At 51.4% G+C, this 10,471-nt stretch overlaps 1 protein-coding gene across 15 annotated transcripts; it reads left to right on the top strand.

Moving 5' to 3' along the window:
- Positions 1–284: 284 nt before the first annotated feature.
- Positions 285–7,673, top strand: LOC129961543 (uncharacterized PE-PGRS family protein PE_PGRS54-like). Of its 15 annotated transcripts, XM_056075023.1 has the most exons (3): positions 285–4,000; positions 4,412–4,498; positions 4,709–7,673. In XM_056075023.1, the coding sequence occupies exons 1-3, from the start codon at positions 301–303 to the stop codon at positions 7,582–7,584; spliced, it is 6,663 nt and encodes a 2,220-aa protein (XP_055930998.1). In that variant the 5' UTR covers positions 285–300; the 3' UTR covers positions 7,585–7,673. The 15 variants fall into 15 exon arrangements, with proteins under 15 accessions (XP_055930998.1, XP_055931002.1, XP_055931001.1 ...); XM_056075027.1 differs by having other exon boundaries at positions 285–2,314; positions 3,161–7,673; XM_056075026.1 differs by having other exon boundaries at positions 285–2,728; positions 3,575–7,673.
- The last annotated feature ends 2,798 nt before the right edge of the window (positions 7,674–10,471 follow it).

The following is a 10,471-nucleotide window of genomic DNA, read 5'->3' as shown; positions in this document are numbered from 1 at the left end:
ATCAAGTATACCGAGATAGGATATAATAACGAAAATTCATTAGTATTAAAAACTAAAAAATGCAACTCTCTTTCAGCAATGACATAGTTGCATGCAAGATAAACCCAAAAAGAAAACTATCTACGCAGTTCAGGTGACGCAAATCATTTTCATACACAAATAAGAGATAGAGACTGGAACAGAAATGTTGACTCAACTGACGAATCACAAAATTCCACTGGATTTCATCACGAAATCGGAAGTATAAAAGATGACAAGAAACACTGAAAAATCATTCGGTGGAAAAGAACCACAAACAAAATGATTTGGACAGTTCGATTTTCACTATCGTTACTCGTAGTGATCTGGTCTCAGAGCATATTCGCTCTCGGTCAGTCACCATGGCAAAGCGCAAGCATGGCCGAAAGCTTCATGACTTACTTTTCTGCTGCTTTAGGACAATCAGGAGCATTTACAAATGAACAGATGGATGATATAGATACGATTGCCTCATCTATAAAAATGGGTGTAGATAAAATGGAAAGAAGCGGAAAGACTTCCCAAAACAAACTGCAGGCAATGAACATGGCCTTCGCATCAGCAGTGGCAGACATAGCCATAGCAGAAGGAGGAGGACAGAGCGCTCAAATAAAAACTAATGCTATAGCCGACGCTTTAGCATCTGCATTCCTTCAGACGACTGGTGAAGTTAACAACCAGTTCATAAATGAAATAAGAGGCTTAATTTCTATGTTCGCTCAGGCAAATAGCATATCCTCGTCATCAGCATCGGCTAGCGCATCAGCCGCAGCTGCCGCTAGTGGATCTGGCGGTGCTGGACAAGGATTTAGAGCCGGTTTAGGAGGTGCAGGAGGAGCTGGAGCAGCCAGTGCCGCGGCAGCTGCTGGCGGTCAAGGGGGACGAGGCGGATTTAGTGGATTAGGTTCTCAAGCAACAGGTGGTGCCGGTCAAGGAGGATCGGGAGCCGCAGCCGCTGCTGCTGCAGCCGGTGGAGATGGCGGTTCTGGATTAGGAGGCTATGGTGCGGGACGAGGATATGGAGCCGGTTTAGGAGGTGCAGGTGGAGCCGGAGCAGCCAGTGCCGCTGCAGCCGCTGGCGGTCAAGGAGGACGAGGCGGATTTGGCGGATTAGGTTCTCAAGGAGCAGGTGGTGCCGGTCAAGGAGGATCGGGAGCCGCAGCCGCTGCTGCTGCAGCCGGTGGAGATGGCGGTTCTGGATTAGGAGGCTATGGTGCGGGACGAGGATATGGAGCTGGTTTAGGAGGTGCAGGTGGAGCTGGAGCAGCCAGTGCCGCTGCAGCCGCTGGAGGTCAAGGAGGACGAGGCGGATTTGGCGGCTTAGGTTCTCAAGGAGCAGGTGGTGCCGGTCAAGGAGGATCTGGTGCCGCAGCTGCTGCAGCTGCAGCCGGTGGAAATGGCGGTGCTGGATTAGGAGGCTTAGGTGCAGGACAAGGATACGGTGAAGGTTTAGGAGGTGCAGGAGGAGCTGGAGCAGCCAGTGCCGCTGCAGCCGCTGGCGGTCAAGGAGGACGAGGCAGATTTGGCGGATTAGGTTCTCAAGGAGCAGGTGGTGACGGTCAAGGAGGAGCGAGAGCCGCAGCCGCTGCTGCTGCAGCCGGTATGGATGGCGGATCTGGATTAGGAGGCTATGGGGCGGGACGAGGATATGGAGCCGGTTTAGGAGGTGCAGGTGGAGCTGGAGCAGCCAGTGCAGCTGCAGCCGCTGGCGGTCAAGGAGGACGAGGCAGATTTGGCGGATTAGGTTCTCAAGGAGCAGGTGGTGCCGGTCAAGGAGGATCGGGAGCCGCAGCCGCTGCTGCGGCAGCTGGTGGAGATGGCGGATCTGGATTAGGAGCCTATGGGGCGGGACGAGGATATGGAGCCGGTTTAGGAGGTGCAGGTGGGGCTGGAGCAGCCAGTGCCGCTGCAGCCGCTGGCGGTCAAGGAGGACGAGGCGGATTTGGCGGATTAGGTTCTCAAGGAGCAGGTGGTGCCGGTCAAGAAGGATCGGGAGCCGCAGCCGCTGCAGCTAGTGGAGATGGCGGTTCTGGATTAGGAGGCTATGGGGCGGGACGAGGATATGGAGCCGGTTTAGGAGGTGCAGGTGGAGCTGGAGCAGCCAGTGCTGCTGCAGCCGCTGGCGGTCAAGGAGGACGAGGCGGATTCGGCGGATTAGGTTCTCAAGGAGCAGGTGGTGCCGGTCAAGGAGGATCTAGTGCCGCGGCTGCTGCAGCTGCAGCCGGTGGGGATGGCGGTTCTGGATTAGGAGGCTATGGGGCGGGACGAGGATATGGAGCCGGTTTAGGAGGTGCAGGTGGAGCTGGAGCAGCCAGTGCTGCTGCAGCCGCTGGCGGTCAAGGAGGACGAGGCGGATTCGGCGGATTAGGTTCTCAAGGAGCAGGTGGTGCCGGTCAAGGAGGATCTAGTGCCGCGGCTGCTGCAGCTGCAGCCGGTGGGGATGGCGGTGCAGGACGAGAAGGCTTTGGTGATGGACTAGGTTTTGGAGTCGGTTTAGGAGGTGCAGGTGGAGCTGGAGCAGCGAGTGCCGCTGCAGCCGCTGGCGGTCAAGGAGGACGAGGAGGATTTGGCGGATTAGGTTCTCAAGGAGCAGGTGGTGCCGGTCAAGGAGGAGCAGGAGCCGCAGCTGCTGCAGCTGCAGCCGGTGGAGATGGCGGTTCTGGATTAGGAGGCTATGGTGCGGGACGAGGATATGGAGCCGGTTTAGGAGGTGCAGGCGTGGCTGGAGCAGCCAGTGCCGCTGCAGCCGCTGGCGGTCAAGGAGGACGAGGAGGATTTGGCGGATTAGGTTCTCAAGGAGCAGATGGTGCCGGTCAAGGAGGATCGGGAGCCGCAGCCGCTGCTGCTGCAGCTGGTGGAGATGGCGGTTCTGGATTAGGAGGCTATGGGGCGAGACGAGGATATGGAGCCGGTTTAGGAGGTGCAGGTGGAGCTGGAGCTGGAGCAGCCAGTGCTGCTGCAGCCGCTGGCGGTCAAGGAGGACGAGGCGGATTTGGCGGATTAGGTTCTCAAAGAGCAGGTGGTGCCGGTCAAGGAGGATCTAGTGCCGCGGCTGCTGCAGCTGCAGCCGGTGGGGATGGCGGTGCAGGACGAGGAGGCTTTGGTGATGGACTAGGTTTTGGAGCCGGTTTAGGAGGTGCAGGTGGAACTGGAGCAGCCAGTGCCGCTGCAGCCGCTGGCGGTCAAGGAGGACGAGGCGGATTTGGCGGATTAGGTTCTCAAGGAGCAGGTGGTGCCGGTCAAGGAGGATCGGGAGCCGCAGCCGCTGCTGCTGCAGCCGGTGGAGATGGCGGTTCTGGATTAGGAGGCTATGGGGCGGGACGAGGATATGGAGCCGGTTTAGGAGGGGCAGGTGGAGCTGGAGCAGCCAGTGCCGCTGCAGCCGCTGGCGGTCAAGGAGGACGAGGCGGATTCGGCGGATTAGGTTCTCAAGGAGCAGGTGGTGCTGGTCAAGGAGGATCTAGTGCCGCGGCTGCTGCAGCTGCAGCCGGTGGGGATGGCGGTGCAGGACGAGGAGGCTTTGGTGATGGACTAGGTTTTGGAGCCGGTTTAGGAGGTGCAGGTGGAGCTGGAGCAGCCAGTGCCGCTGCAGCCGCTGGCGGTCAAGGAGGACGAGGCGGATTTGGCGGATTTGGTTCTCAAGGAGCTGGTGGATCCGGTCAAGGAGGATCCGGAGCCGCAGCCGCTGCTGCTGCACCTGGTAGAGATGGCGGTTCTGGATTAGGAGGCTATGGTGCGGGACAAGGATATGGAGCCGGTTTAGGAGGTGCAGGTGGAGCTGGAGCAGCCAGTGCCGCTGCTGCCGCTGGCGGTCAAGGAGGACGAGGCGGATTTGGCGCATTAGGTCCTCAAGGAGCAGGTGGTGCCGGTCAAGGAGGATCTAGTGCCGCAGCCGCTGCTGCTGCAGCTGGTGGAGATGGCGGTTCTGGATTAGGAGGCTATGGTGCGGGACGAGGATATGGAGCCGGTTTAGGAGGTGCAGGTGGAGCTGGAGCAGCCAGTGCTGCTGCAGCCGCTGGCGGTCTAGGAGGACGAGGCGGATTTGGTTCTCAAGGAGCAGGTGGTGCCGGTCAAGGAGGATCGGGAGCCGCAGCCGCTGCTGCTGCAGCCGGTGGAGATGGCGGTTCTGGATTAGGAGGCTATGGGGCGGGACGAGGATATGGAGCCGGTTTAGGAGGTGCAGGTGGAGCTGGAGCAGCCAGTGCCGCTGCATCCGCTGGCGGTCAAGGAGGACGAGGCGGATTCGGCGGATCAGGTTCTCAAGGAGCAGGTGGTGCCGGTCAAGGAGGATCTAGTGCCGCGGCTGCAGCAGCTGCAGCCGGTGGGGATGGCGGTGCAGGACGAGGAGGCTTTGGTGATGGACTAGGTTTTGGAGCCGGTTTAGGAGGTGCAGGTGGAGCTGGAGCAGCCAGTGCCGCTGCAGCCGCTGGCGGTCAAGGAGGACGAGGCGGATTTGGCGGATTAGGTTCTCAAGGAGCAGGTGGTGACGGTCAAGGAGGAGCGGGAGCCGCAGCCGCTGCTGCTGCAGCCGGTATGGATGGCGGATCTGGATTAGGAGGCTATGGGGCGGGACGAGGATATGGAGCCGGTTTAGGAGGTGCAGGTGGAGCTGGAGCAGCCAGTGCAGCTGCAGCCGCTGGCGGTCAAGGAGGGCGAGGCAGATTTGGCGGATTAGGTTCTCAAGGAGCAGGTGGTGCCGGTCAAGGAGGATCGGGAGCCGCAGCCGCTGCTGCGGCAGCTGGTGGAGATGGCGGATCTGGATTAGGAGGCTATGGGGCGGGACGAGGATATGGAGCCGGTTTAGGAGGTGCAGGTGGGGCTGGAGCAGCCAGTGCCGCTGCAGCCGCTGGCGGTCAAGGAGGACGAGGCGGATTTGGCGGATTAGGTTCTCAAGGAGCAGGTGGTGCCGGTCAAGGAGGATCGGGAGCCGCAGCCGCTGCTGCTGCAGCTGGTGGAGATGGCGGTTCTGGATTAGGAGGCTATGGGGCGGGACGAGGATATGGAGCCGGTTTAGGAGGTGCAGGTGGAGCTGGAGCAGCCAATGCTGCTGCAGCCGCTGGCGGTCAAGGAGGACGAGGCGGATTTGGCGGATTAGGTTCTCAAAGAGCAGGTGGTGCAGGTCAAGGAGGATCTAGTGCCGCGGCTGCTGCAGCTGCAGCCGGTGGGGATGGCGGTGCAGGACGAGGAGGCTTTGGTGATGGACTAGGTTTTGGAGCCGGTTTAGGAGGTGCAGGTGGAACTGGAGCAGCCAGTGTCGCTGCAGCCGCTGGCGGTCAAGGAGGACGAGGCGGATTTGGCGGATTAGGTTCTCAAGGAGCAGGTGGTGCCGGTCAAGGAGGATCGGGAGCCGCAGCCGCTGCTGCTGCAGCCGGTGGAGATGGCGGTTCTGGATTAGGAGGCTATGGTGCGGGACGAGGATACGGAGCCGGTTTAGGAGGTGCAGGTGGAGCTGGAGCAGCCAGTGCTGCTGCAGCCGCTGGCGGTCAAGGAGGACGAGGCGGATTTGGCGGATTAGGTTCTCAAGGAGCAGGTGGTGCTGGTCAAGGAGGATCGGGAGCCGCAGCCGCTGCTGCTGCAGCTGGTGGAGATGGCGGTTCTGGATTAGGAGACTATGGTGCGGGACGAGGATATGGAGCCGGTTTAGGAGGTGCAGGTGGAGCTGGAGCAGCCAGTGCCGCTGCAGCCGCTGGCGGTCAAGGAGGACGAGGCGGATTTGGCGGATTAGGTTCTCAAGGAGTAGATGGTGTTGGTCAAGGAGGATCGGGAGCCGCAGCCGCTGCTGCTGCAGCTGGTGGAGATGGCGGTTCTGGATTAGGAGGCTATGGTGCGGGACGAGGATATGGAGCCGGTTTAGGAGGTGCAGGTGGAGCTGGAGCAGCCAGTGCCGCTGCTGCCGCTGGCGGTCAAGGAGGACGAGGCGGATTTGCCGGATTAGGTTCTCAAGGAGCAGGTGGTGCCGGTCAAGGAGGATCTAGTGCCGCTGCTGCTGCAGCTGGTGGAGATGGCGGTTCTGGATTAGGAGGCTATGGTGCGGGACGAGGATATGGAGCCGGTTTAGGAGGTGCAGGTGGAGCTGGAGCAGCCAGTGCTGCTGCAGCCGCTGGCGGTCAAGGAGGACGAGGCGGATTTGGTTCTCAAGGAGCAGGTGGTGCCGGTCAAGGAGGATCGGGAGCCGCGGCTGCTGCAGCTGCAGCCGGTGGGGATGGCGGTGCAGGACGAGGAGGCTTTGGTGATGGACTAGGTTTTGGAGCCGGTTTAGGAGGTGCAGGTAGAGCTGGAGCAGCCAGTGCCGCTGCAGCCGCTGGCGGTCAAGGGGGACGAGGCGGATTTGGTTCTCAAGGAGCAGGTGGTGCCGGTCAAGGAGGATCGGGAGCCGCAGCCGCTGCTGCTGCAGCTGCTGGAGATGGCGGTTCTGGATTAGGTGGCTATGGGGCGGGACGAGGATATGGAGCAGGTTTAGGAGGTGCAGGTGGAGCTGGAGCAGCCAGTGCCGCTGCAGCCGCTGGCGGTCAAGGAGGACGAGGTGGATTTGGTGGATTAGGTTCTCAAGGAGCAGGTGGTGCCGGTCAAGGAGGAGCAGGAGCAGCAGCTGCTGCAGCTGCAGCAGGTGGAGATGGTGGTTCTGGATTAGGAGGCTATGGGGCGGGACGAGGATATGGAGCCGGTTTAGGAGGTGCAGGTGGAGCTGGAGCAGCCAGTGCCGCTGCAGCCGCTGGCGGTCAAGGAGGAGGAGGCGGATTTGGCGGATTAAGTTCTCAAGGAACACGTGGTGCCGGTCAAGGAGGATCGGGAGCCGCAGCCGCTGCTGCTGCAGCTGGTGGAGATGGCGGTTCTGGCTTAGGAGGCTTTGGGGCGGGACGAGGATATGGAGCCGGTTTAGGAGGTGCAGGTGGAGCTGGAGCAGCAAGTGCCGCTGCAGCCGCTGGCGGTCAAGGAGGACGAGGCGGATTTGGCGGATTAGGATCTGAAGGAGCAGGCGGTGCCGGTCAAGGAGGATCTGCAGTCGCAGCTGCTGCAGCTGCAGCCGGTGGAGATGGCGGTGCTGGATTAGGTGGCTTAGGTGCAAGACATAGATACGGTGCCGGTTTAGGAGGTGCAGGAGGAGCTGGAGCAGCCAGTGCCGCTGCGGCCGCTTTCGGTCAAGGAGGACGAGGCGGATATGGCGGAGTAGGTTCTGAATTAGAAGGTCAAGGAGCATATAGAAGTGGTGCATATAGTGGACAACAAAGTGCAGCAGCATCTGTTGCCGCTGCGTCCGCTGCTGCTTCACGCTTATCATCACCTAGTGCTGCTTCCAGAGTCTCTTCCGCTGTTACATCTTTGATATCAGGTGGCGGTCCAACTAATCCTGCAGCGTTATCTAATACTTTCAGCAATGTTGTTTATCAAATTAGTGTAAGTAGTCCTGGTCTCTCTGGCTGTGATGTTCTTATACAAGCTTTACTGGAACTCGTTTCGGCTTTGGTACATATTCTTGGTTCAGCTAACATTGGGCAAGTTAATTCCAGCGCTGCTGGAGAATCAGCTTCATTGGTTGGACAATCCGTATACCAAGCTTTCTCTTAAAAAATTATGTAAGGTCTTTTGAATTTTTTGAATCCCAATCTATTTTTTGAAATATATTTGTTCTGAAATAAAATTATGCATTACTGAAATATTTCGTTGTCTTCATTCTTTTCTTTTAAGTGTTTTTATTTCAATTATAAATAAAAGAAAGAATAAGAGTTTTCATCCTTCTTCGCTAATTAAATGTATATTCAATATACACAATAGTAAATGTTTTTATGCTCACCCATCATAGGCTGGAAGTGATTACTTGATTTATAAACATCTAGTTTCTTTGAAAAATAAAAGAAAAAGAAAGAAAAATGAACTTCATTTCATTCTCATGAAATAAAAGTTTTCTTGGACACTCTTCATTTGACCAAATCCATTCTTTTAATTAAATTGTCTTGAAGACGCCATTTTCTATTAAATAAAACTTAAACCCATCACTTAAAAAAATTTCAAAAGTAAAGGTTTTTCTATCGGTTATTAAAAATATAGACCTACTTTAAAATTTTATTTGAGGCAAAACGATTTGAAAGCTACAAATATAATGTGAAAACCAAATGCTCTTCAAAAATATTTCGCATTAAATTCTGTAACAAGCTAAAATGACAATTTAATTAAATTAACTAATCTTAATGAAATTATTACTGATGGAAACGGAGGACTTGGACTGAACACTATGTGTATATGTAAATAAGTTTTTTCTTTTTTAAATGTTCATAACTTAAAAAATGTACTTTATTTGTTGCTGTTGTTTTTTTAATCTGTAGCCTTTGTAATCTTCACTCAGAGCTGCATAGAGTTTCCTGCCATTTATTTTGAACTTCGCTAACGTTCGTTTTATATAATGGTGCAAATATGTTTAATTATATATATATATATATATATATATATATATATATTATAGTATATATTTTATTTTAAATATAACTATAGATTTTTTAGTAAATTAATTGTATTAAAAATGGTATGGAGAGACTAATTAAATTTTTCTGAAACATCAAAATACTTCCTACTTCTTATTTTCTCCCGTTTTATTGAGTACTAAGTCTCCATTTGTCTCAAGACACGCAGACTGTGAACGTCACTACTGTCTGGTGAATCATAGAAGCCGTTGCCGTAATGTGTCGAGTTAAAACAGAAGGCTCTGCACTGACAGTTTATATATGTCTTTATATAATTTGTCAGTACAAAGCCTTCTGTTTACTGTCTGCATGTTTCAAGAATTTATTAGTGAAAAAGTAAGTTAAAAGATATTAGCTGTTCACGTTTTAATAAAAATTCTGTAATGCCTAACATAAATGAAGGAATCATAAACAAAACATTAACGAAAATCGTAGGATTAATTCGTAAAAAAATTGACTCAAACCGATTTCAGTTTTCACCGATAAATAATATACAGATATGTAAATGTAACCCTAAGATAAGTGTCAAAATTTACAGTTTTTATTTCTTGAAAAATTAGGCTGGATAGTACAGGAGCCGGATAGTGGCGAACCACATACTCGGAAGTGTATTATACACTAAATATGAATAAATCAGTATTTTCCTTTAAAAAACAAAAAACCGCGGAATGTAAATTTTTGTCTCATCACCGTGAAGCATCCCACGCAATTTGTCGAGAAGCCAGGGGATCGTTGCAACAGGAATAATTTACAACACGCACGTTACCCAATGGTTTTCAAAATGTTTTCTCAGAAATTTTTTTTTTTATTAAACATGATAATTGTGACTGGATATATTAAATAAATTCATGCACTCTGCCGAAAAGAGTAGTGAGAAATTGTGAGCATTCGCTCCATTTTAGTTCGTTAACGGGAAAATATTTCGTAAATTTTGACTTAAGATTAATTAATTAATCCCATAAAAATGCTTTCACCTATTTATTTTATCCATGTATCAAATTATAAATTGCAACTTAATTTTTTTAACCCACGTAATCTGTAGAGAGGCAAGGGGATCGTTACAACAGGAATAATTTGCAACATGCACGTTACCCAATGGTTTTCAAAATGTTTGTTCAGAAAATTCTTTTTATTAAACATGATAATTATGACTGGATATATTAAATAAATTCATGCACTCTGCCGAAAAGAGTAGTGAGAAATTGTGAGCATTTGCTCCATTTTAGTTCATTAACGGAAAACTATTTCGTAAATTTTGACTTAAGATTAATTAATTAATCTCATAAAAATGCTTTCACCTATTTATTTTATCAATATATCAAATTATATATTGCAACTTAATTTTTTTAACTAATAGCAATATTTCTTTATAAATCAAATAAAATGTCCGATGAGACAAGTTATAACCACATGTTTCCATCATGTTAGACTTGTTCATTTGCTTTAATTCAACCCATGCCAAATACTTTATTCTTGTTAAAGTAAAGTAATTTATGAACAGTTGCAAAGAGAAGGAATGAATTTACAAATAAATGGCAGAACGGAAAAGAAACGCATTGTAAATACACGACCGCGTTTTAAAAGAAAACACATATCTAAACACAAAAAAAGCAGCACTCAGACAATTTTTTAGAAATATTTATTTTAAATTCAAATCAAAATCGCAACCATCATTTTCCTGACGCCTCTTCTAATCATATCATATATAAAAAAACAATAACCCTTAACGGCAGCGGCGAATCTCGCTAATCGTTTACGCAGACGCCACCCATGGCGGCCAAACATCACACGCACGTTTACGTTACACTCCCGAGTATCCGAGGCCGAAGTTCTATGAACTCATTTCTTAACCAACTGATACCAGATGATAAAGTTTCTATACCAAAACTCACGGTTATAATGCGTATTTTCTCACTTCTTATCGAGTATTCATATTTTTTCTTTTTATTCCAATTCCACTAACTTGTGCAATACACCACTTTTCAATTTCTGAGCAT

The sequence above is a fragment of the Argiope bruennichi genome, unplaced genomic scaffold (assembly GCF_947563725.1).
Source record: "Argiope bruennichi unplaced genomic scaffold, qqArgBrue1.1 scaffold_33, whole genome shotgun sequence".
NCBI classification, from domain to species: Eukaryota; Metazoa; Arthropoda; class Arachnida; order Araneae; family Araneidae; genus Argiope; species Argiope bruennichi.
This window is presented reverse-complemented; position numbering and strand designations above follow the sequence as displayed.